General features: G+C 45.2%; 1 protein-coding gene and 1 non-coding gene across 2 annotated transcripts; one reads left to right on the forward strand and one right to left on the reverse strand.

Moving 5' to 3' along the window:
* Positions 1–2737: 2737 nt before the first annotated feature.
* Positions 2738–10114, reverse strand: SPINK4 (serine peptidase inhibitor Kazal type 4). Its single transcript, XM_039875574.1, has 4 exons — positions 10014–10114; positions 5787–5827; positions 4274–4386; positions 2738–2880 (listed from the first exon to the last, which is right to left on the reverse strand). The coding sequence occupies exons 1-4, from the start codon at positions 10072–10074 to the stop codon at positions 2835–2837; spliced, it is 261 nt and encodes an 86-aa protein (XP_039731508.1). The 5' UTR covers positions 10075–10114; the 3' UTR covers positions 2738–2834.
* A 784-nt stretch (positions 10115–10898) lies between these two features.
* LOC120613029 (5S ribosomal RNA) lies at positions 10899–11017 on the forward strand. Its single transcript, XR_005655594.1, has one exon. It is a non-coding gene; the product is annotated as a 5S ribosomal RNA (ribosomal RNA).
* The last annotated feature ends 16489 nt before the right edge of the window (positions 11018–27506 follow it).

Below are 27506 nucleotides of genomic sequence, written 5' to 3' on the forward strand. Positions count from 1 at the left end.
GAAACCTTACCTACTGTCTGAGAACATATCAAGTCCCCTCTCACAGCTTGCCATAACTTTTCTTTTGCAGCATGTATCATAGTCTGTGATGATTTCTTTATGGGATTATTTTATTTAATATTTGCCTTTAACACTGGACTGTATGTAAATTCCTTGGGTTAAAGAGCTACTTTGTTTTGTTAATAGCATCTTTTTGAAGCACATTGTCTGGTTTATAGTAGATGCTCAATAAATTTTTGGAGAACGAATGAATGTTGAATGCACACATCAATAGTGAAAATCCACTCGGCCACTGAAGCTCCATCAGCATTGGGATTTATAGCATCAATAGCCATTGTCTTATTTAAGGGTTGAAAAAGAGGCCATAAGGTGTGGGCTATGCAACAGATGTGCAGGATGGTGACTGAGGCCTGTGTACCTGGCCCACACATGCAGACCTGCCCATCCACAGGGTACCTATGCCTGTGAACAGGGAGAGAACATCTCTTCTCACTTGCTTGCTTTCCTGGGACATAATCAGTCCTATTGCGGGGGAACAAATGGGGCTCTGATCCCACAAACTTCCTTCAGCCTCACAGAGCAGGAAGATTCTCACATATATTTTCTGTTTGGTCAATGATTTCTAATTATTCTCCAAGGCACAATTTAAAGGTTAACTCATCTGAGAAGCCCTTCTTTGTCTGGAAGTAGTCCTCTTTTAGTTGAAAGTACCGGAAATTTCAAAGAGATTGTTGAAATGGAAAATTTATTGGCAGGATGTCAGGTTATCTCTTGTAACTCGGGAAAGTTCAAGGTCAGCTGTGTATGTCAGCATCATTCCCTCAATCTTGCTTCTTCCACAAAGTAGGAAACATGGCTGCCAGCAGCTCCTACTTTGCACATTTTATAACTTCATTGCTAGAGAGGAACTGCCTCTGTATCCTGGTTTCCAATTTGAAAAATCCAGAAGAATCTTTTGGCCAGATCTGCAATGGCCAGGGCAGCAGGGTCATGTGCCATTGATAGGGCCTTTAGGAGCCCACACTTATGTTTCAGGGCGGTTCCCAGAGATAGGGCCACAGTTTCCAAAGTGGGGAATTAGGTATTTTTTCCACCTTGGTGCCTGGTACATTGCTCAGGTATAATCTTTGTGATTCCTCATCATGTGAGTGAAAACTTGGAAGGTCTTCACTAGGGACAAGGTTGGCCGAGCTGTGCCACTTGAATGAAAGAGGGGCATCTCACTTAGAGCAGAGACTTTTAGATGTCACAAATATACACTCTCCTACAATAAATGAACTAATTTGCAGCTTAGCACATGGCCAACCAGCTAAAAACTCTATTTCCCAGTCTCCTTGTGCTAGCATGGACAAGAGACTACATTTTAGCCAATGGGATGTAAACGATGTATACATCTTATAGGAAGCATCTTCAGTAGTGTGTCCTTTTCTCTGTGGGCCGGAATGCAGACATGATGGCTGGATTTGGAGCAGCTGTATTGGACCTTGAGATGGAAACTGATGTGAATGTCAGAGTAACAATATAAAAGGAGCATGGAGTTGGGCATACTACATAGATCTATGTGAGAGAAAAACTTCTGTTTAAGCCACTGTTATTTTGGCTTTTTGGTTTCTCGGGGCCAAACTTAATCCTATATTATTCATACTCAGGTGGGAAACAGGAGTTTCTATCAGTAGTGGTAGAAGGGCCCATAATAGTGATGACTCTATCAGCGTCAATTACTACTTAGGTTTCCATTTCTGTGGCTCAGGGAATGTTGGCTCCTGCCTCCCCTGCCCTGACTTTCCTCCCAGTCCTTAGTGTGTGTGTTTTCCCACAGAGCATTTTCTATGTTATCTGTCCACCCTAGAGCAGGAATTCAAGTCCATGTGAAATTTCTCCCACCTGGCCAGGCCCCTCTCTACACTGCTCCCCAGCACACCATTATCAAGAGGTTTCTCCTATGGGCTTTGGCCTAAAGAGAAGGTGTTTGATGTGTACCACAGGCTGGAGCCTCTTGAGATTTCTGAATGTTGTATGTTCCTGCGGGTCATTGTATGAGTGTATGTGTGCTATGTGTACCTGGGGTTGTGTTTAATGTCAACATATTTAACAACGCATCAGAGTGGATGTTGACCAAAAGAGCAGAGCAAGGTCTGGAGTCATCATGCTGAGGGTGGCCAGGGTGCAGGGGGACATCAAAGGCTTGGGGCAGCACCTGTCTCAATTATATAGACCTAGTTCAATATTTTAACAAGTAGTTCAGTTGTACCATGTATACCACCTGAATATCAGCTGTGGTGTGTTTGTGTGTGTGTGTGTAATAATCAATATAGTAATAATATATGTAGAGAGAGAGACAGAGAGACAGAGAGAGACAGAGAGACAGACACTGGGGTGCTGGTTTACCTAGGGAGAAAGCCATGAGGGGTTGTGGAACCCTCAACAAGGCTTCCGAAGCTTGTCCATGCACCCTGACATTGGCGGAGGGTATAGATCTCACCTAAGTTCTTGGCCTCAACGACAGGCCAGGCTGGGACAGACAGGAGCACTGGGCAGAGAGAGTCCTAGGGCCAGGGGCCGGCCTCTCAAAAAGTGGGAAAAAATACCTGGGATATCTATGAGGCATGTGACAGGATTGAGGAGCACCAGAGCAATGGAGGGGATATCAGTTTCAGAGTAGGGAGGACAGGGCAAGATCCCCCACTGCTCCCACAACTGCCTCCCCAGAGTCCCCAAAGACACTGGCCCACTTGACTGGGTTAGGCTGGATCTTTTATTTCATGTCACATCCTCTCCACTTCCACCACTGTCCTCCATCCTGAAGCGTCATGGCATAAGAGGCTCCTGTGGGATCAGCATTTGCCATCCTTCACAATCTGGATGTCTTGTTTGGTTTTTCTAGGATCACAGGAAACAGGGGTGAGGCCACCTCCTCAGGAACTGACACATACCCTTCAGGGACCCTGGTGCAGTCCACCCAGACACACTGCTGAACCCTACCCACCCACTCAGTTTATGGTACAGGGCAGGTCCCAGGGGTCCCTGAACACATCCTATAGCTTTTCCCTCTTATACAACCTCCCCCTGGGAGATTTCAGCTTCTTGGAGTTTCAACTAATGCATGCTGATTCAGGCAGCAAATCTATCTCCGGCCCAGACCTCTGTGCTGAACTCTAGGCATACCTCAACTGGGATGTCCCAGAGGCTCAACTGTCCACAAACATCATTGCCCCACGAACCTGCTATATCCCCCATCCCTCTTGGCACATGGCACCACCAACTGCCCAAAGCCACAAGTTAGAAACCAGCATGTTGCTTTTGCCTCCTCCCTGTACCCCCTCACCCCTCACATCCAATCTCACAGGCTGTCATTTCTCCCTCTTATAACCATGAGTGTTTAGTAATCATGATCTTTAAATTAGGACTGCCCTGCTGCTCTTCTGCATATCTGTATAGAGCACTGCAGCTTCTAAAAACTTTCTCCTCTTCCATGATCTCACTTAGCTCTGCCTGGCTCAAGGGTCTTATTAATGAAGACATGAGACCAAATGAGTGATCGGACATACCAAGGTCATATTCTGGCTCTGCCCACCTCTCTAGACTCATTTCTTGCCTCTCCCCTATTCTTTAAACTTTATGCTCCAGCATATCCAACTTTTTATAGTGCCTCAAATACAAAATTTCTTTCCCTCCTAGACCTTTCTAAACTCATTTTACTGCTTGGCATTACCTTCCTTTATTTCTTCGTTTTCCTAGCTAATTTCTACTTACCCTCAGAGCTGAGCTGAGGTGTCCCCTCCTTGGGGAAGTATTCCCTGCCCTTGCTCTGCATCTACAGAACGCTGTGCACTCCCATTGGAGCCTTTAGCATTCTATGCTGCAATTGGCTAACTATTAGCTTGGCTTTCCCCTTAAACTGACCTTATGCCCCAGGAAGCCAGTGATGCTATCTAGCTTATTATGCCCTCTTGTATCCCAAGTGCCTAGAACATAGTAGGTGCTCAATAAATAATTGTTGGCTAGAAGAATAAATGAACAAATGAGGTCAGGGGCAGAACAAGGAATCAAACCCAGGGTTTCCGCCCTTACCCTTAACCTCTTAATCAGCTGTGGTTTTCTGCTTGGAGCTGTGTGCATGAATTATGTCCTTTGCTCATTCTGTTAGGGGTGAATGTTGGAATACTCTTTTCCAGTCAAGTGTATATGAAAGGAGATGCAGATCAAGTCTCGTTTCTTTCAGACTTGTATGCACCAGAGATAGGGCCCATCCCAGCAAGCAGAGTGGACTTACATCCGGGCCAAGCAGAGCTGGCATTCGCTGTTATATGTGACCCCGTCTGTGCCGCAGACCACGTTGGACATCTGAGAACAGTCCGGAGACTCTGCCATATGCTCACAGATGGGCTAGAAGAAGGGAGGGAGGGCACTCAGGGATTCAGAGGCAGGGAGGAAGAACCTAGGGGCTCTGCTTAGAGCCAGAGGGGTGCCATGGAGGAGCCAGATTCAGGATTCATGGAAGAGCCAGTGTGGGTCCAGGGAGCATGAAACCAACCACTCAGGGCCCCTTGGCATGTTTATTTGTGTGTGCATGCATGACCATGTGTGTGGCTGTGACTGTGTGTACATTAGTGTGTACCTGTGTCTACTGAGTCCAAGTATACAGGCTTCCAAGTATGCATGTGTTTATGTGCGTGGAGTGAGTGTGTGCCCTTAAGCGTCTGGGGACGAGTTCATATATTCCTCACATAGTCTAATTGGAACCCCTGCTGCTGGCATCTTAATTCCCAGGAGGCCCCTCCTCCCCTGGGGCTCCTGAACTCACATTGGCTTATATAACCTATCAGGCCCCCAGTGTGGGAAGGCGAGAGGAATGAGACAGGGCTTAGGACTTAATTGAGGCTCAGCCTCAAAAGGTTTTGGGCCAGGCCTGAGGTCAGGCTCAGAACTAGTTGAGGATGGGATCAGGGCCTGGGAAAGGGACGGGGGAGGGAGGCAGTACGATGTAGCAGTGAAGGCTTCAGGCCCAAGAGACCCGAGTTTGGCACCAATTAGCTGTGTAAACTTGGGTGAGCTATGTCCACTCTCCAAGCCTCAGTTTTCTCATCTGCAAACACTCTAAAAGTATTTTCACATAGAGTTAATTGAAATAATATATGTACAGTATTTGGCTCTTTGTCTGGCATAGAGTAAGTGGGGCTGGGTTCTGATGGGCTGATGGTGAAAATCGTGAAGCTTCTAGTTGGAAAGGTGGCTTTGAGTCTCTCACTCACATATCTGAAGGGTAGGTTGAGGGTCTCAAGGAGGCCACCACCACTGCCTTGGAATCCCTGGGGACATCAGACCCAGGGTCAAGATGGAATCAGTGTTCATGGATAACTTGGTGTCTGTGCTCCAGAGTGAAGGGATAGATGTTGGGGTGTAGGTGGGGAGGCTGGTATCTCCACAGGGCCATTTAATGTTCCAGGTCACTCCTTTGGCCGGAACTCTGTGGCCTGTCCTGTATTATACAAAGCAGAGTGCCCTTGGTTCTGCTCAGTTTGGGTAGGGGGAATCTCACTGTTGGCAGGGGCCTTGGAGGCCAGATTGGGACAGATCTCTCAAGGGCCTTGATGTCAGGTTTGAGACTTTCAGACCTGGGCCTGCTCAGCCTGGAAGGACTAGCCTTAGAAATACACAGGCTCAGGAGGCCACCCTGGCCACCATGGAGCCATAGGAGCAGTGTAAAGGAAAATGCTTATTTCCCAGCATGGATGGGAGGGCTCCCTCTGCAGAGGGAAAGCCAGAACTGCAAGCGGCTGCCTTACCATTCTTGAGAAGATGAACTTTCCTGCTGACACTGGCACTTCTGAAAGGCAAAACAGCAAGAATTAGGTGATGTTAGCTCTAGGCCCCAGGTCCGGTGGTCTGAGGACGACTTCTTCCAGACACTACACAATCTGGAATTCCTCAAGGAAATGTAGCGAGTCACCAGAAAGGCGGGCTCCCAGAAAGCTGTTGTAACCTTGGGTTACATGAACAGAGACAGAAAGTCTAGAATTAGGGATGTGACAGTCCAGCCTATTCCTTATTAGTCAAATTCCACTGGAATTATTATGTCTCATGTAATAATAAAAATAATTCAGTTACTGTGTGCCAGACATTGAGAATACACGATCTTACTACTCTTCACACCTCTCTCATTACTATGTAACAGGAAAAGAGACAGTAGTGGATGCTGTGATCTGTTACCTAGAGCCCACTTGCAGGACTGAGGCATTCATTTCCTCAGTTGCCAAGAGTATTAGCCACTCATAGTGAGTCCCTTCCTCAGAATTAACCCCAGAGAACAGAGCTACCTTGCCCAAGGTCAGTCACATCCCCTACCTAGGAACAGCCCATATCCAATGACAGGTTGATGTGGGTACCATGGCCCAAAGCCCTCTTCTCTGTTCAGAACAATGTCGGAAGGCCACCCCAGCTCCAAAGCTCCCCATAGTATCATCAGAGGCCTCTGTTGCACTGCATCACAGTCAATTCCTCATCCTTCACAGGTATTATCCCCATCAGCACTCCCCCATAAACTGCATGCAGATCTGAGTCTGTTTCCTGGGGAACTTGACCAACCTATGAAAGGCTCAGGCAAAGCAACACAGTTTGTTAAGAGCAGAGCTGGGATTTGCACAATGGTCGTCACTCCTCAGCTTGGCTCTTTCCACACACACAGGTGTGCCCAGGGTCCCTCAAGATCTGGCTGAACTGCTTACAGGACCTGAGAACACTGTGATGTGACTGACAAGTTTGACAGGTGAATGAGGGAACAGGAGCTGTATCTAACACCACAGGAGGAAGGAAAGGTGTCTAGGTAAATTGGAGAAGGGTGAATACTTCTTGAAGTCTCTGAAGGGCTGTCTTGGGGCCAAGGGAGAGATGAGCTCTTCCTAACCTCAGAGAGCAGACCCCATCTGTACGAGAAGGCTTCAGAAGGGCAGGTTTGGGTTTTGGAGTTTTTTCTCAGTGGGAGCTATGCCTCAATGAAGGGGGCTATCTCCAGAAGTGGAGTTCTCTCCATCACTATGGTTTTAGTTTTTCCTGGGAATGCTACTATAAGAGATTTCCAAGGTAGAGAGAGAGAAAGGAACTGAAGCTAAGTGACCTCTGGTGTCCCGGTATTGGGACATCGAAATGCAAATTGAGCCTTGTCTCCACACTGTTCAAAACCCTTCTATGTCATAGTTGCCAAAACTGGAAATTACCAGATGTCCTTCAACAGGAGAATGGATAAACTATGTTACACATATACAGTGGGATACAACTCAGCAATAAAAATGAGCAAACAACTGATGATGCACCAACATGGCTGAATCTCAAAAGAAGCTGAGCCAAAGAAGCCAGACGCAAAAAACTATGTACTGTGTGCAGGTCAAGATCAAGGGCATCCTGGGGATAAATGCAATTTTCTATGTGACATTCTAGAAAAGTCCAAATGTGAAACAAAGAGCAGTGGTTTCCTCTAGGGGTGGGTTGGGGGAAGGGATTGACTGAAGAGGAAATTTCTGGGGCGATGGAAATATTCTATATCTTGATAGAGGTCTGAGTTATACAGATATATGCACTATCAAAACTCATTAAATAAGATTCATTGATAAGATTTGTGCATTTCATGGTATGTAACTGTTAGGGGACAAAAAAAACATTGAAAAGATATAAAGCCCTTCCATGGATCTCTGTCATGATCACTGAGTTCCTTCATTTTATGTTTAGGGCATTGCATGAACTGATCCCAAACTTCCTCCTGGACTCACTTCCTTGTACACCTCTTCATGTCCCTACACCCCAGTTATTCCTCTCTGCCTACTCTTCCCAGAAGAGGCTCTACTTTGGCTCATACTATTCCCTCTGCCTGGAATGTCTTTATTCCTGTTCTCTTCCTATTGATTCATACCTTGCTTTCAAGGCTCAGATGCCACATCCCAGATTTCCTGATATCCCCCAGAGTTTCTTGAGCAGACCCAGATTTAGGTTTCTGTTTTAGTCTGTTTGGGCTGCTATAACAAAAATATCATAAACTATGTAGCTTATAAACAACATTTATTTCTCATAGTTCTGGGGGCTGGGAAATCCAAGATCATGGTGCCAGCAGATTTAGTGTCTGGCAAGGTTCATAGCCTGTGCCTTCGTACTATGTCCTCACTGGTGGAATGGGCTTGAGAACTCTCTGGGGCCTCTTTTATGAGGGTACAAATCCCATGAGGCTTTGACTTCATGACCTAATCACTTCCCAAACATCCCACCTCCCAATCTTCACCTTGGGGGTTAGGATTTTAACATATGAATGTTGGGGGCCACAAACATTCAGACCATAGCAGCTGCTTTCATGCCACCACATTCTGTCTCCCTCACTGGGTCACTCCTGCCTCCATATGGACCTGAGCTCCTTGGGGCTCCCTTGTCTGCCCCCATGTGGCAGTGCTCCCCACACAGCAAATGTTCAAGAATTTACCATTAAAGTGCATTTTGAGGAGGAGTTCAGAACTCTGTGGTGTCAAGAGTTTCTTCCTGGAGGATGTGGGAATAAGTTGTATTTACCCCTCAGACTGCACTTGACCTTGGTGTCCCCTCCTCACTCAGCGAAGGCAGGAATCTGAAATGGGCACAAGGACTCTCTCCAGGGCAGGCCTCCTCAGTATTCTCAACAGGAGAAGTACTTAGGGAAGGAAAGCTAGCCTGAGAGTAAGCAGGCTGTGCTGGGCCAGAGCCCCCAGACCCACTTTCTGTGGTCCCAGCCTCTGGGTCTATATCTTCAACTGGGGAAATGTGTGTTTGACTGGCCATGAGCTCAATGGCCTTGATGTCTTCCTGGGCCTTGTTCTGTAATATCACAGCTTTGTCTAGGTGGGTCCTAAATAGTATCCCTGCTTCCCCTTTAGTCTGTTTTCAACAACAGCCAGAGCAATTCTTTTACCATGTAACTGCTCAAAAACCTTCAGTGCCTCCCATTTCACTCAGAGGAAAAACCAAGTTTACTTTGGCCTTCAAGGCCTTTCTCAGTATAGTTCCCAGTTGCCTCTATTATCTCCCTTCCCATCACTCTGAATCCTGCCTCTCACTCCCCTCCAGCCGCACTGGCCTCCTTGCTATACCACAAACACTCCAGATATGCTCCAACCTCAGGGCCTTTGCACTGCCTATTTCCTCCGCCTGGAATATTCTCCCAGATATCCATATGGCTCACTCCCTCACCTCCTTCAAGCTTTGCTCAAACACGAGCCTCTGAGGGAGAACTCCCCTGATTTGTCATTGCAACACTGTCTCAATCCCTATCACCCTTGCCCATATTCTTTTTCATTAGCTTTTACTACCTTCTAACACACTGTTTAATGTACATTACACTTATCTTGTTTATTGTCAATTCCAGTCCCTCCTACCCTATTAGATTAAAGCTCCATCAGGGAAGTCCTTTTTTGTTTTGCTCACTGATAGGCCTTCAGGGCCCAGAAAAATGCCTGATACACAGCAAGTGTAAGACTGCAAAAGTGCCCCAGGCCCTGAGGAGGCCCCATTCCAGCTACATGTGTTCAGCCCAGTGCAAGTGCTCCCAGGAAGAGGGTTCCCACATGTTCACATGGTTGCTCTCAGTCCCCTGGCCGTAGCCAGTCAGAGCAGACAGGAGCTCAGAGGACCTGGAGCAGGCTTCCTTCAGCACCCACCACCTGCAGCCTTTCCTATCTCCTCTGAGGTAGGCCTGTTCCCTTCTGCCTCCCTGATTCCTTAGCTTAGTAGTTGCTCTATGCAGCTTTGAACTAGAATAACCTCCCACTTACGGACAAAAGGAGGCCCCAAGAGGAGAGGGGATTTTTACAATTCTAGGTCATTTTTGAACCCAGATTTCCCTTCTCTTAGCCCAGGGATTTCCCCACTATAATGGAGGGGTGCAGAAAGAAGGTATATGCAGAAAACTGAGAACTCAGAGTGCTCCAGGCCCTGCCTCTACCCGCAACCCAAGCTCACCTGCCAACACCAAACCACAGAGAATCCAGGCTCTGCCCACTTACCCCTGTCCACAATGAGGAGGGCAGCCAAAGCCAAAGTGACCACCCACAGGCGGATGGCCATGCTGGTCCTGGACTGACGTGGCCTCAGCTAGCTGAGGCCTAGGCCATGGGAAGGATAGGGGTCTGTTTATAATGCCCATCCCTACTCTTATCTTATCTGGGGCCAGATGGCAAGGCTAGGATCCTCATCCAGTTAATCTCTGCACTCTGGCATCCGGAAAGGGCTTGCTCTGGGCAGAGGTACTGAGCTCTCTTGTGGCACGGGGCTGTGCCCGTGGGCCTGTCAGATTTCCAGAGTAAGGAAAATTGTGCAGCTTGCAAATCTGATGCCAGTCTGAGGGCTGGAACAAGAGGCAGAGGGAAATTGAAGCAGAAAGAGAAAAACAGAAACCAAGTCAGAGAGAGAGAGGAAAAAAGAGGAAAATCAGAAATAAATAATAAGAAGAAGAACTGGCAGGTGGCAAGAGACAGAGAAAGGGGGCTGGAGTCATGGATTCCTTTCTCTGTGCTTCCGCCAACCTCAGAAAAGCAACTTTTCTTAACTGGGCCTAAGTTACCCATGCACAAAATGAGGATAATTCTGTCTCTGTCTCCCTCATAGAGCTGCTGAGAAGATGCGAGTGGTGATAGCAGATAGGAAAACATTTTGCTGAGTATGAAATGAGGTATAAATGTACATGGAAATATTTTATTTTTCTTGTTTGTTTGTTTGGTTTTTTGCACCACAAAGAGGGCACAGCTGACAGAAGGGGGAAAGGGGCAAAATAAAACATTGTAAAGAAGATGCCCTCATGCTTCGCATGTATTATTTGTCTATTTGCATTTTAATGGGTTAAATGTAGACAAAATTCTTTTTAAGAAAAATCGATATCTAAAATTACCCCAGTCTACGGCCATGCTACCCTGAACGAGCCCGATCCCATCTGATCTTGGAAGCTAAGCAGGGTCGGGCCTGGTTAGTACTTGGATGGGAGACCACCTCGGAAGACCAGGTGCTGTAGGAGTAAAAAATAAAAAATAAGGGATTGTAAGCGGACAAGTTCCTTGCAATCTGTGAGGTTAACCAAGGGCTGCCTCGCCTAAAATAAATAAATAAATAAATAAATAAATAAATAAATAAATTGAAACTACCCCATATTTATATAATATACATGAATATTTGGTTATCTGCTTTCAAAGAATTTCTGATTTATTAAAAGAATAACAACATTTTATTTATATATGTATTTCTCTAATTCATTCACATCAATGATTTTCAGCTCCATCTGCAGATTAGATTTCCCAGGGGAGAATTTAAAACTACAGATGCTGGACCTCACTCAAAAATATTTGAATCAAAATTTCAGTGTTTTTTTAAAAATACTTTTATTTTGAAAGATTTCAAGCTTAGAGATAAGTTGTAAAAATAGTTAAATAAGTCAATGGGAAGGATTCTTGTTCAAGAATAACCCCTTTGGGGGCCCCAGGTAGCCAGTCGCCCCTACAGATTTATAGAAGCCCGAGATCTGCAGCCCAGCCCAATCTGACGTCCATGACTCAGCTTCAGGATCCTTCTGCCCCTCCTCAGGAACTGCATAGCCCGCAGATGCCTCTGAGTCAGATAGTGGCTCTCCTTCCATTGCTTAGCCAGGCAGAGCAAATATTTAAAGATGGCTTCCTGGCCTAAAGCAAGAACATCATCTCATAAAGAAAGGGGAAATTTAAAGGTCGTCTAGGTCCTGTCACTCATCTTCCACTTAGACCTTCCCATAGCAGCCCCACCAGGAAGTCATTCATCCTCCAGTGATGGAGAGCTTACAACCTACCAGTTTCATGGTTAGATGGCTTTGAACACAGTCCTTCCTCACACAAGAGGTTTGCTTCCGTGAGACTCCCTAGGAGCTCCCAGCTCTGTCTCTAGCCTCCCAGGTAAGCACCTCCAGGCTGAGCAGATCCAACCCCTTGCCTGCCCCGACTCTTACATATGGTGAAACTCCTGGGCCTCTCTGCATTTCTCATCTGGTCCCCAGTTTGTCTGGCAGTGTCCTAGGTTAGAGTGAGAAGGGGACTGAGGGGAGAAAAGGAGTTTGTCACTTCCCTTGTTTTGAACTTTAGACCAATGTGGCAGGAATAGCTGCCGATGGTTCTAGCTGCTTCAAGGGACCAGGAAGCCCAAATTCTGCATCCTTCAAAGTCCAGAGTAAAATAAGGGCAGCCTGTGAAGTGCAGAGCTCACCTTCCATTCCCCCCTGCCCAATGTCTCTTTCCTTAGACAAACACTTCCTAGATTCACCCATAGTAACAAACTTTCTAATCTGCTCTCCCACTGAAGTATCAGCCTTACTTCTATATATGACTGGTATTGGATAGCACCCCTGTGGATATCAATGTATCCAAGGAAACCTCATTCATTAATTCAGAATTCATTCATTCAACGAGAGTTTAATGGGCAGCCAGGTGCCAAGCTCAATGCGTTTTAATATAGCAGTGAATAAGTCAGACACAGTTCCTGCCCTTAGGAATTTGTGGTTGAATGGGTGACTGGTACCAAATGAGCAGCAGAACTGGATCATCACCACTGGAATAAGTCCCATGAATGGGACGAGGTTGGTGCTTTGGGAGGATCCAAGAAGACCAAGGGGCAGAGTGGAATAATGTTGCTGGCAAAGGAAACAGAATGTGAGAGAGCCCTGAGGCAGGAAGAAGCTTGCATCCAGGAAACAGGTCAATGCAGCTCAGGTGAGCGGAGAGGGGCATAAAATGAGCCTGGAATGGTCCGGGGGGCCATATCACTGCTCCCCACCCCATATCCCCTGCGTTTCAGCTGTGGAATCTAGGGCCAACCCTGCAGCCTTGTTTGCCTTCCCACTGAGTATATAGGTTCTGCTTCCTAAATAGCTCTTGAATCTGTCCCTTCCCATCTATATACCCACTGTTATGCCCTGGCCCTGGCCACCATTGTCTCTGACCCAGACACCTCCATCATCTCCTAACTTATATCCTCGACTCCCCACCTGCCACTCCAAACCACTGCACATGATGGCCAAGGCAAACCTAAAATGCAAACCTGACCAAATCATCTCTGCTCAAAATGCTGTAACAATGCCCACTGCCAACAGGATGAAGCTCAAGCCCCTTAGCCTGGTGTTCAAGGCCCTTCAGCATATGATTCCAACCTCTCTTTTCAGCTTCACTTTTGTCCAGCCGCACTCTGGGCCCAGACTTCTTCAGTTCTACTGAACATTTTGCACAATTTATTCTCTCTGCTGGCAATGCTGAGTCTCTTATCTCTATCTCCCTTGGCCCCATCTTATAGGAACTGGATCAAATATCCTCCTCTGAAACCTTCCCTATTGTCCTTTGCCAGCCTGGGCAAGATCATTGCCACCCACCCCAAATGCTCCACTCCACCACTCCTTCTCTCACTATTAAATTCTTCCCTTTGTGCTCAAGGGGTATTTGCTTGTCCGCCTTGCTAACAAGGTTCTCTGGGGATGGGTGCCCAATCCTGAGACTGGTATACAGCTGGTGCCCAATAAATGTTGACTGACAGATCCAAGAGTGGGCAAAGTGACTGGGTTCAAGGACAAAGATGGTCCCAATATTGGCAAAGAACTTTGAAGTGGGGGCAATTGCTGCCCCTACTGATCTTCCCATGCTCCTGGGACTCTGTGAGAACCCCAGAGAACCCCTTGACAAACACCAGACTCAAGACGGTAGGCCTGGGTCAGAGTGCTTGCTATGTCTTTCACAAAGGTGCAACACTACCTCCTTTTAGCCTGAGCCAACCCCTTTTTTACTATCCTCCTGCTCTGGCTTTTCTGGGGTGGAGAGAGTTCTGGACCAAGAATGAGGTGATCTGGGTTTGTTCATTCCTTCAACAAATATTAAGTGCTTATTATATTCCATGCACTAGTCTAGTCATCAGGGATTCAGTTGTGAATAAGACAAAGTCCTTGCCTTCAAGGACCTTACGTTCAAGTGATAGACAACAAAGAAACATAAAATAAACACATGATAGGTTATGTTGAAGAGAAATTAAGTGGTATAAGTGGAGAAAGCGACAAAAGGGAAGGAAGCTGTTCTTTTAGTTAATAGTGACAAGTGAGCAGGAAGGAGCAAGTCCTGCAGCGATCTGGGAAAAGAGTCTGCCAAGCAGAGGAGCTACAAATGCAAAGGCCCTGAGGTGGGAACAAGCTTGGCATGCTCAGGAAGCAAATATCGAAGGGTCTGGCTAGAGTGAAGTAAACAAGGAAGTGAATGGCAGGTGGTGAAGGCCAGCTCATTCTCAGATCCGAGCCCAGCCACCAACTTGTTGTGTGAACTTGGATGTATCCCTTCCCCTCTTTGGGCCTGCACATATGTCCCCATATCAGAAACGAGCCCACTGATCTATGCCAACACTGCCTGACTCCCAGGGTGGATGTGAGGGCCTGGGAGAGGAGAGCATGAGGTGAGATGCGTGCAGCCACTGTGATGCCAGGAAAGTGCCTTGAGTGGGGACTCCTGGAAGCAGGCAGAGGCCAACCTCTAAAAGCCCTAAAAGCCCCGGGGAACTGCTCAAGTGCTGGGATCAATACAACTAGGACAGAGGTGTCCTAAAACTGGGCTTGGGCAAGGAAGCAGATGATTCCTTCATCTCCTGCCCCGGATCAGAGTGAAGGTTTAAACATGTGTACTGGATGGACCAGCACTCCCCAGCCTCACCCAGGAGCCCTCAAGCCTCTTGCTAACTTGGACTGGTGCCTAGTTCCTCCAGGAATACAGCCCCTCCTTGATGACAACAGTGTAGGATCTATTAGGTCTGAGTCATGCACCCTGCTGATGGGTAGAGGGGACAGTGCCCTTGTTTGGCTTAAGGTGGATGAGGTAAGCTCAAGCAGGCCTGGGTCTGCCAGATGGCATAGACAATATGGTCACCTTGCCCCTGGACTATCATTGGCCCTTCAGTACACATCCTGCTCCACCCTTCTGAGGCAGGATAGTTAGCCTAGGGACAGTTCTTCCTCTCAAGGACTTGGCTCTGGAATTTTTCCTTAATCCTTTACTCAGCCTTCTCCCTGTTTTGACTCCATGAGAAACAGGCCAAGGCTGGGAGACAAGATAGATGGCCTTGGATTGACCCACTCTCCTCAGGTGGCATGAGAAACAAACCAAGACTGGGAGGCAGAATGATAGCCTTGAGACATCCTTCCCACTGAGATAAGGCTCCAGAGTCTTTCCCTTGTCCTCTGGTCAGCTTTGGCTAATCATAATGTCATTGTAATATCACCTGCATTGCAAGTACCACGTCTCCACCCTTCCCCGCAAGAAAACAAAAGCCTGTAATCCAGATATTTCAGGGGGACTTGCTCTCCGAGTTTGCCTGCCCAGTGAGTCCAGTCACTGATCACTCTTTGCTGTATCTATATGAAAACAGAAGTGGCATTCTATTCCAAGGACCATATTTTTCTAGTTTTTGGCCCATCTGGCTAGGCCTCCAAGAATTTAGCATTTCTTCCGAGACCTAGATGTGGTACTTGAATCCAAAAGCCATCCTAAGCCCATCTGCGGGGCTCATAGACAGCAGCTGCAGTATCTAACTTCTCTCTTGGTGCATAGAATCCTGCCTTGGTCGCCATCAACTGGGAGGAATTTTTAGGCCATTCCTCACCCTAGGAGTGACCCGGGGCCACAAGAGACCTGGCGATCTGGGGCCACGTGCTATCTGAGCAGTTCCATTCATAGGCAAAGCTCAGAGCTCTAATTCTCGGAGATTACATATGAGAGAACTTAGAAGGAAGGCTCATGAGATGGTCTTTCTCCACTTCCAGAGCTCTGATGATCTCTAGAAAAAAAAAAAAATTATAGGTTATTACAGCCAGGTACAATGTGACACTACCCCAGACCACTATTAATTCAGATAGAGTCTATGGGTTGCAAGCAATAGAAACAGAATTTTGCCAGTTTAAGCAGAATAGGAATTTTCCAGAAGAGTATATAGTTGTCTCAGATTGGACTCACTCAGGAGCAGATACTGAGATATTAGATTCCAAGTAATTTTCTGGAGGTGGTCCCAGGAAGCACTGGTAGGAGAGTGAAGGTAAGCAATTCAGGGAAGGGAAGGGAGCCAATAGTGAGCATTACTGAGGTTACTACCATTGCAGGAAACCGGGCCTCGGTCCTACCAGGCGTGGCTGGGACATGGTGTGGAACACATCTCAGTTATGCACACTGATTGGGGGCTGCTGGGAAGAGGTCCTTAACTTGCTGGAACTACTGGCTTGCTTCTCTGGGCAACTTCAGCTAAAGGATTGCAGGGGTCATAGGTAGAAGTGCAGGTACGCACAGGAATGGTGAGTACGAAGGAGATGCAGGTAGGGTACTGATGATGCCTGCTATCGGAGCTGCACAAAAAATTAAATGCAAATCTGAAGAACTAGACCAAGAAAGAATTGGGCCCCAAAAGTCTAGCTAGAGTCATGTGTCCACTTCCTGACCAGGGAAAGTGAAACATTTTGATGGACAGACCTACAAAGGTTGTATTCCATAGGGGACAGTAGGTCTCCGAAGCACACTTGAGATCCTGTTACTGGAAGGAAGGGGAATGTTGCTGCTCATACAAAAGCCACAGATATCACTAAATCTTCCCTATATTCTAATCCCTCACTTGTAGGATGAATTCACTCAGAGGAGCCCAGGGCTTCCTCGATCGGACCAATTAGTGACCCACAGAGTTGCCTGGTTAAGATGGTGCTACACGCAGTAACAGCTCCCAGGCTCATGTGGATCACTTGGAGTGCTGAGTGCTGGCTCCCCTCTGACCTGTGCAGTGCCTTAGGAGTGAGTGAGGAGGCAGCAGTGCCATCAGGGCCTGAGTTCTAGAGTCTGGAGACCTCACCTATGTGACCTCGGTTAAGTCATTTCAACTCAGAGCCTCAGTTCCTCCTCTGTGATCAGGGCTACCGCGTGTGGTTGTGTGGAATGTGCTCATCTCCAGGGGGTGCCATTCATGTCATACTTCATCGGTACCGCAGTATACAGGGAATTGGAGTGGGGGCAAGTAAGGCCATGCAACACGCTCACAGGATCCTGGGGTGTGCTGGGAGCACCAGAGCGTTGTTCCTAATCTCCCACTCTCACGTGTCTCTGTGGGGGCTGCAATCACGCTCTGCTGAGGTTGCATTCAGTCCCAGAAGTATTCATGTATTCTTCTACTACACATGTTTACTCCACTCAGTCAGATTGCAGCACAAGCTTACGTCACCTCAACTTTGTGGACTAAAAAACTGAGGGGGCTTCTCTCCTCTCTCCACAGCCTCCTGCAGTGTATGAAAACCCAATAGAAGACTGATTGAATAGGGTAAGTCATGTGCTCATCTCTTGGACCAATCAATGCAGCCAGGGGAATGAGCTTTGAAGATTGGCCGGGCTGGGGTCACATGCACCCTGTTGTTGCCAAAGCAGCAGGATAAAGTGATTAGTGATTGTTTGGCCTGGCAAAAGACAGGACCTAAGAGCCCCAAAGGCAAATGTCCTCAGTGAGGGTCCTGGTTGTCCTGAAAATTCTTTCATGCGACCCTCCCCTCTGTGTCTAATGTACCCCTAGTGGTGCATACCTTCTGAAGGCAGTGCATTTAAAAATGAAGAATGAAAAGAAAATTATATATAGACCAAATCTTTCCTTTTGAAGACTCTCCTTCCTGGGATGAAAGTTCAACTAGGTTTTCTTGCTTCAGACTTTCATACACTTGTCGCAGCCCATGGGCATTGGTCCAGACAGGTGAGGGTGGGTCCAGTTCTCTGGTTCAGAAGTACTTGATAAATATTTGCTATGCCTCAGTTTTGACAGGTGAGACCTCAGGCTTTGTCTGCTCCTCCCTTGTGATTGTCTCTTGCCCGGCTCTGCAAGCCACCCAAAGACCCCTCTGCACTCCCTCTGTAGGGTGTATGGTCTGGGCTAGTCCTGCCCATGGTCTCCTGCCCACCTCTTCCTTTCTACCCTGGAGGAAGAGGTCCTCAGACCCCTACCAGGACATCCTCTTCTTGATGCTGACCACCCATTGCTGTCTCTTCCTCTTTGGAATTCTAAGTCCCTGAGAGGATTTTGGGACCCCTCTGCAGAGGGGTGAAGCAGAAGAGAGACACTGGCAAGACAGAAAAAGCACGGTCCTGGAGCAGGCTAGCCCCTATTTTATTAAGGCTCTGCCACTTACCAGCTGTGTGACCAAATCTCTCTGAGGGTTAGTTTCCTCTTTTATAAAGTGGGACAACTACTTGACAGGATTAAGGAGATAATTTTTGTTAAGTGCTGTAATCAAGCTTCTGGCACGCTGAGAACATGTCCTCATGGTGGCTATGGTGGCTATCATGCTCTGTGGACCTGGTTTGAAAGAGAAGGGGAAATTTAGGGCATCTCACTTTAAGCTCATCTCACTTTAAGTCTCACTTTAAGCTCACCTCACACAAGCCACAAATCCATCCCCTGCAGCACCATCTGCAGAGCCCGAGAAACATTCCCAGGTGGCAGGAAGTTTCTCACTTTCACCATGCCAGAGGTTTCTACTATTCTTGGGAGCCAAACTCCTGGGCCATCAGATATGTTCAAAGGTCCATGGGATCTCCAGGTTTACTGGGGCTTTGTTCTCTGCTCTCCCTCCCTTGCTGCCTTGCTGAGTCTCCCAGATATAGGGACTTAGATATCTATTTAATCCTGCTCTTGCCCCCAGCCTTCTTGGATCAGGATTGATACCACAGAGCGGACACCGCTAGCTCTCCATGGGGCCTTCCTGTCCCCTGAAGAGCTGGAACAGATGACTTTGAAGGCTTGTCACTTCATGTCATTGGGGGCTGGTATGGGAAAACCATGCAGTTTTACCACTTAGGCCGGAAGAAATAGACATCATATATTGGGAGTTTATTACCATCTGCTCCATGCATGTGCTAAAAACTTTACGTGTATTATATAATGCTCACAAAAACCCTGTATGGTAGGCCCTATTATTATACCCACTTTACAGATGAGAAACTAAGGCTCAAAGCTTGTAAGTGGCAGAGCTGGCATTCAATCTGTCTGACTTTAAATCTCATAATTTTACCAGATTTCTTCACCCACTTGAGACTCTGATTTCAAATGTATATATCCAGCAGCCCATCCTTGGCCTGGTAACTGAAATGGCAGAGTCAGAAGGAAACTCACAATTTGAAGTGAATCTTCTGAGAAATCTCTGTGGTCCAGCCTTGGCAGAAAGTCTCCAAAATTGCCCGATATGGACCACAGGTAGAGGGAACCTCCTTGCAGCTGGGCCTGGCTAAGGTCCAGAGAGGTTCCTGCAAACAAGACTGCTCCAAAAGGAGATCAATCCAGGGATCCAGGTGGAAGATGGGAGGTGCTGCCACACACATTCCGCACCGTAGATAGGTTCAGCTTTCATGACCCATGTGACCCAGTTTACATCTTCCCAGATAGGACCTCCTGCAGCACCTATGGCCAGATTAAGTTTAGACACTGAGGACTCAAAAGACTGCTCCTCCCTTCCCCGCTGCAACTTACACCCTCTCCCCATCATTTACATGACACCTGTGCTGTGTCAGGCACTATTCTAAGCCCTTTCCACATATTAACTCATTTAATTTTTATGAAAACTCTCTGAAATAAGTACAAGTATCCCCATTTTACAGATGAGGCAATTGAGATACTGAGCAATGAGTATATGGATCATGGTCACACAGCTGTGATTGGAGGCAGGTAGACTGTCTCCAGAGGGTGAGGAGCTGCAGCAGCCTTTGGGAGTTTGCCCAAGCAGAGGCAGAGAGAGATGAGTTTCTTTTAGTGTTGTATGCCTTGGTGTATTGACAGCTGAGGCCTCAGGCATTATACTACCCCCACTCCAGTGAATTTCTCCTGCCTGGAACTGAAGACCACCACTCCCCCTACTGCTCTCCCTCTGAGTGAGTGTGATCTGGCCATGCAATTTCCTCTTCCTTCCCAGCTTTGGAGAGGGGTCCTTGGACCCTCACCAGAAGCTCTTCCTCCTCATGTGTTCAGCCCTGGGGTCTTCAGCCATCCCTTTCTCTCTGGGACACTGTGCTTATCAAGATCCAGGGTTGCACCAAGGAGAGGAAGAACTGAAGGAAGGGTCATTGTGGTTTAGAGAAAGATCCTAGATTTAGGAATAAGGCAGAATTGGGTTTGAATCCTGGTTTGGCCACCCACTAGCTATGATAAGCAGAATAATACCCTCCCCAAAGATATTCACCTCTGTATCCCCAAAACCTATGTTACCTTGCATGGCAAAAGGGACTTTGCAGATATGATTAAGTTAGGATTGCGAGATGGGGGCATTATCATATTATCGTGGATTATCAAGGTGGGCCCAATTTAATCACAAGAGTCTTTTTAGAAGAGAATCAGGGAGAGCCAGAATCAGTGAAAGGGATGTAACAAAAGAAGCAGAGGTCAGAGCGATGCAGGGCCATGAGCCTGGGAATGCAGGAAGCCCCTAGAAACTGGAAAAGGCAAGGAACAGATTCTCTACCTAGAGTCTCCGGAAGGAACACAGCCCTGCCGACACATTTTAGACTTCTGACCTCCAGAATTATAAGATTATTAATAAATTTGTGTTGTTTTAAGCCACTAAGTTTGTGGCCCTTTGTCACAGCAGCTGTAAGAAAAGAATTCAGTAGCTGTATGACCTTGAGCAAGTTTTTCAACCCTGGAAGCCCAAGTTTTCTCATCTGTGAAATGGAATAATAAAGCCTACCTTGCAGGGTTGTTGTGAGTATTATCAAAGTATGTGATAAAAACCTAGTTCATGATAAAACTTAATAAATGGTAGTATTATGAAAAGATGAAAGAGAGAGAAGAGAGGGAAAAAGAAGAGGAGAGGAGAGGAGCTGGATGGCAAACTTATAAGAGACCCACATTCTGGGCAGTCCCAGGTGGCACATGGATTCCATGAAAATCTGCCCAGTTCTACCCTGGATGTATCATCTCTCTTTAATTTGTTTTGACTTCAGAATACTTTTATCCCTTAACAGGGTCAGGGGGCAATCTCTGTTAATATGCCCTTCTGAAAGTTTTGCCTCCTGAATGAGAAATTGAGATGTCTTAGTCCATTCAGGCTGCTATAAGAAAAATACCTTGGACTAGATGGTTTATAAACAGCAAACATTTATTTTGCATAGTTCCAGAGGCTGGGAAGTCCAAGATCAAGGCACTGGCAGATTCAGTGTCTGGTGAGGAGCCACTTCTTAGTTCACAGATGGCCATCTTTTCTCTGTGCCCTCACATGCCAGAAGGGACAAGGGAGGTCTCTGGGGTCTTTTATAAGGATATTCATGAATCCTATTCATGAGGGCTTTGCTCTCATGAGCTAATCACCTCCCAAAGGCCCCAACTCCAAATATTATCACATTGGGAATTAGATTTCAATGTATGAATTTTGGGGGGACACACATATTCAATCTATAGCATGAGATAAAGAAGTAACAAGGGCCTGCCCAAACATATGTTTCTAGCACCATCAGTAGCCAACAGGTTTGTCTTTGAACTTCTCAATTTTCCAGATTTGGACAACGATGGTCCATGTGGACCTGTGCAAATCATACATTGAATCCTTCTTTTGTAAAGAAATTGAGCTGGTGGCCCGAGAGAGCTGTTATCATCCACCATTGTGTATTTGTGTCTGCGTGATTTCTCTACATCTTCTACATTTTGCTTTTAACATTCTAGTGAGTAAAAAATGATATCTCATTTTGGTTTTAATTTCCATTTCCCTAAAGACAAATTATATTGGATATTTTCATGTGCATTTGGCTGTTTGCGTACCTTCAAGTTTCTGTTCAAGTCTTTTTGTCCATTTAAATAAATTTGGTTGTTCGTCTTTTTATTGTTGATATAAATTCTTTGCTGGCAGATGTGTAGAATGATAAAACTACTTTGGAGAATTGTTTTGGCAGTTTCTTAAAAAAATGTACATACATCTACCCTATAACTTAGCAATTCCACCCAAGATAAATAAAAACATGTGTCCACACAAAGGCTTATACATAACTATTTACAGCAGTTTTATTTATAATAGGAAAAAAGTAAAAACAACCTAAAAGTTTATTAACTAGTGAATAGTTCGATGAACTGTGAAGCATCTACACAATGGAATATTATTCAGCAATAAAAATGAATTAATTGTTGATATGTGCTACATGAATGAATCTCAAAAACATTGTGATTCTCAAAGGAAGGCAAACAAAAAAGAGTATACACTGTATAATTCCATGTATATGAAATTCTACAACAGGCAAAGCTTATTTTTAGTGACAAATGAATCGGAGATAGTTTCTGAGGTAAGGTGTGGGGAGGTTTTCCTGGAGAGGGCATGAGGGAACTTTCTGGGATGATGAAAATGTTCTGTATGTTGTTTAGAGTGATGATTATACATAGCGATATATACAATTGTCAAAATTCATCAAATTAACATTTACGATCTCTACATTTCACAGCATGTAAATTGTATCTCCTTAAAAAACTGAATTACACCTCAATTTTAAATTGCTACCACCAGGTGGCAGTGGTGCCTAATGCCGGGAGACGAAAGTTTGTGCAGTGACTAAGATTCCTTGGTTCTTAAAAGCATGAGGCACTGTTTTGTGAGCATGTATTTTTAATTTCAATCAATAGTACTATGCAGAGGTCTCTTTCTGTTCCTTACTCTCCCCCCACCCCCATTCAGCATCGTGTTTTAAAGACCTATTTACATTGTTGTGTGGACATCTCTCTAGTTCATTGCTCCTTATTGTGATAGAATATTCCAGTGATGAGTACCTCCTTGAGTCCAGCTCTCCAACCATTACTTTAGATAAAATACCTTTCTACATTTCTTTTTATGGACATGTGTGAGAATTTCTCTACTTATAAAGCCAAGAGTAGGATCCTTCCCATCTCTACTCATAATATTTATTTATTTGTACTTTTTTTAAATCTTTTTTTACTTAATAAATTTCTCCCAAATTCCTTGTGCTAAAACAGCTGAATCTAAGCAATAGCTGAAACTTTTAAGTTAAAGGAAATATTTGCCATGAGTCCTTTTGTTTTCTATGTCTCCTTACAATACATGTAGTTTTATTTAAGATGTAGTTTAAATTTACAAAATAGTGTTATTGGCTAAGATTTGAACCTCCAAATTGATAATCATGGATTTTATTCTACTGAATAAATTTCCCCCAATTCTTTATGGTAAGACACCTAATGTAAGCAAAATCCTAAATTTTAAATTAAAAAAGATGTTTTAGAACAACTTTTAAAGCAAACTTTCTCAACAGTGGCAAAATTGACATTTTGGGTCTGATAACTCTTTGCTGTAAGAGGCTGTCTTGTGCATTAGTGGATAGTAAACAGTATTCCTGGCTATTACACACTAGGTACCAGTGGCATTCCTCCTCCCAGGTGTGACAACCGAAAATGTCTTCAGAGAGTGTCAAATGTCCAACGAGGGGGGCAAAATTGCCTCCAGTTGAGAACAACCTTTCTAAGGTAAAGGAACTCTGGGATTCACTTGGGGCCTTTTTCTAGACTCTTCTTTTCTTTTTGTCAGCTTATTTCAACCCTAATCTTAGCCAGACTTGCATTTTGTGATCCTTTCAAAAAATTTCTTGTCTAACTCCCCACTTTCCTGCTTTCTAGCTGGAAAAAAGCGCTTCCTGGAGATACTTTCTGGAGGTCCTTAGCCTTGTAGTGGACTAAGCACCAAGCAGTCATCAGGTTCTTCCCTCTAGGTTTCCTGGCCTCCCTATTTGAGCCAGTACAATGCATCAGAGGAGGAAGAGGGAGTCAGAATTATCCTTATGTTGCCCTCCCCGAAGAATCCAGAAGAGCTTAGAAAGGCCCACAGTGGCTGATAAGACCTTAAAAGTTTGAGGATTCTGTCTGCAAGGGGAACAGAAAATAGTATCTCTCTTCATAGTTTTCACATCCTTTCCCCTCACCAGTCTATTCTCCCTCAAGATCTCCTTTGGAACTTCATTTTTATTTATAATCCTTCACAACCTAGAGTGATGATTGTCCCTATATTCCTCAGTATACTAGCACTATAAGATACTTCTCAGGAAAGTCCTCTATAGTCAAATCAATGAGGTTTATTAAAGGTTTATAATAACCTTTGAGAATCTCTTCAGATGTCTATTTTTAATCCAGCATTTCCCAGATTAAGTGACTACAGAACCTTTCCACCCCTCCCATCATCATTTAACAAATATCTATTAATACCCCCCAGAACTGATGTCCGAAGGAATACAGTTTGGGAAATGTTGTCTTAGCTATTAACAACTTACATCTTTTGTAGATTGTCTTCAAAAGCCATTAATGTGTTCATTTATTTATTCAAAAAAATAAAAACTGTTGCATATCCACCATAATTATTTGTCTCAGCATCCTCCAGACTAGCTGGGACGGTATGTCAACATATATGTCAAGGTCTAAGTCAGGTGTTAAGGAAATGTTGGAACCCAGTGATTAATTCTGATACTGGAGTTATGATAATCTTCATAGATTAGACAGTACCTCACTAAGCTTAGAATACAGTATTGGGTCCCTTACATCATTGCAATATAGAAGCTTGTTAGAAAGGCAGAATCTCAGGCTCCATCTTAAAACTACAAGTCAGAACCTGCACTTTAACAAGATTCCAAAGTGATCTTTATGTGTATTTCTGTTTGAGAAGCACTGCCTTAAAATGAGCATACTTTCTGATAAGAACATAAACAGGACTAAAATGCATTTCTGTGTAGTGTCTTAGCTAAAGACTGTCTTCCATGCCAGGCCAGGCAGAAAGAATAGAAAAGGAAGACAAGCAGAGGCAACAAGTCACCTAGCAATGACTGATTCACTAGGTAAGGCTACAGGTATGTCATCAGGGAGCAAGGACAGGTAATGAGGCCGTATCTATGATCCTTCTTGCCTAGATGTCTGCCACAACTGGGTGGGCGTAATGGATATGACTGGGAAGAAGGGAATGAGCAGGGTTCAGAGGAGAAAGGGATACTTTGCATTACCCTCCTAGAGACACCATCTCTACTCTGGACCTGGCAAGTGGCCAGCCACAGGGCCACAGAGCCCAGGGCTCAAGGCTCTGTGTGGAGAACTGTTCACTTTTTCCCTTGATTCTCAAAACTGATTGAAGGAGGAAGTACAGGGAGAGTTCACAGCAATGTGACACATCAGGAAGCAAAGACATTCGGGGTGAATGTACTTAGAGGATGAACAGAAAATCTGGTTTTGCAATCTCTTCCCCTCCCAACAGGTTATGTCCTGGACAGTGGTGGTATGAGCTCTGCAGGCTGCATGCAGTGAGACTGCAGGCAGGCTGGGCCTCAGCTAGGGAACTTGGCAAGGAGCCAAGAAAAGCTCTTTCCACAGCCTTGGCTTGTGATGCATGGAGGGCAACCAGCACAGGTCAGGGGTAACTAAAGGAAAGGAAACCACAACCTTAATAACCACACTAAAGGGGAGCAGAAACTGCCACCTCAAAATATGCTGCTTTGGTATACAGTAGTCCCCCTTATCCACGGTGAACCGACATCTGAAAATATTAAAGGGAGAATTCCAGAAATAAACAATTCATAAGTTTTAAATTGTGCACCATTCTGATTAGGGTGATGAAATCTCACACTGTTCTGTTCTGCTCTGCCCTACCAGGGTGTGACTCAGCCCTTTGTCCAGCCTATCTGTGCTGTAGACACTCCCTGCCTGTTAGTCACTGAGTAGCTATCCTGGTTATCAGACTTACTGTTGAGATATAGCAGTGGTTGTGTTCTAGTAATCCTCATGTTACATAATAATGACTCCAAAGCACAAGAGTAGTGATGCTGGCAGTTCATATACGGCAAAGAGAAGGCTTAAAGAGCTTCCTTTAAGTGAGGAGTTGAGTATAGTACAATAAGCTATTTCGAGAGATAGAGACCACATTCGCATAACTTATGTTACAGTATATTGTTATAATTCTACTTTATTATTAGTTGTTGTTATTACTCTTTTATTGTGTCTAATTTATAAATTAAACTTTATCATAATATGCATAGGAAAAAACATAGTATATATAGGGTTTGGTACTATCCACAGTGTCATGTGTACCCTGGGGGTCTTGGAGTATATCCCCTGCAGATAAGGGGAGACTACTGTATTGATTATTTTGAGCTGTAGGCACTTGAAAAGTAGCAAATGCAGAGAGAAGCTTTCTCTGAACTGTCCTTATTTGCCTAAAGATAGAACCTCCAAAAAGAACTCATTTGTCATAAATCCTCCTACCTGGAGGTATCATCAACCAAGGAAGATTAACTCTTACCACAGAAGAGAAGACTAGAAGTTGACATCATACCTAGAAGACAAACTTTGTCACAAATGATCATATTGCCCATTTATTCTTCTAAAGGCCCATTCGTCTTTCCTAAAAATTATTTCCTTTCACCTAAGAAGCCTACATCCTCCTCCCTTTTCCCTATTAAGATGATGTTGAATCCTGAATTCTAAGCCACCTCAGAGACTCAATTGTTTTCCACTGGGTATTTCCCATGTATACATGAGATATACATGTTAATAAACTTATGTTTGTTTTTCTCTAGTTAATCTGTCTTTTATTACAGGGGTCTCACCTAGGAACTCAGAAGGGTAGAGAGAAAATTATTTTTCCTCCTCTATGACAAAACAAAACAAAATATTGGAATACCACCTCCACTTTTTAGCATTTTTCTCTGCCCCGACCCCAGAGGTCTTATGTGTGATGCATCCCGCAGCAGGTGGCACCTGTCCATGCTCTCCAGAGGGCCAGAATGGATGAAGTGAGCGCTCAATGCCTGAATCCACCAGGATGAAGATGTCATGCTATTCTACCTAAATACTCCAAAGGTAGGTCAGGCAGCAATTACATAGAGACAGGATAAGGGAAATGGCATTTCGAGTGGAGAGAAGGGCCCAAGCAAAGGCCCAAAGCCAGGACTATACTTACCTGGGTGGGAACAGGGACATCAACTTACATGTCTCTATCCAGTCCTGATTAAACTGGCCCTATTGTGTTTTTCACTCTCCAAGAACACCATTCATATTCTGTGCTTGTCACTGGTGGTAGAGTTCCCAAAAGACACAGCTAGTACTGATTCAACTTGTTTCCCAGCAGCCAAGGACAAGTGGCCCAATCTAACCCTAACCGGAAGACTAAGAACTGCAAATGTTTTCACAGTAGGTGCTCAGGACAATTAAAATCACTGTAGCAACCCCACTCCTACAGAGAGCCTTCCTCAGAAGTGTCCCTGCCTCACCGTTGCCTACTCTTTTCTGAAGGAAGAGTTAACCTGCAGAGTTGTTTGCTGAGGTTCCTGGCACTAACCAGGACAAGGCATATCTGGAGGTAGATTCCTTGGCTGTGACTCACCAGGGTCAGTCCGGTTTGTTCTTCTTAGGATAAGCAGAGTACGATATGTGTCTTCTAGAAAGAAAGAAAGAAAGAAAGAAAGAAAGAAAGAAAGAAAGAAAGAAAGAAAGGAAAG

Source organism: Pteropus medius, unplaced genomic scaffold (genome assembly GCF_902729225.1).
Source record: "Pteropus medius unplaced genomic scaffold, Ma_sr-lr_union100, whole genome shotgun sequence".
In the NCBI taxonomy this organism is placed as follows: Eukaryota; Metazoa; Chordata; class Mammalia; order Chiroptera; family Pteropodidae; genus Pteropus; species Pteropus medius.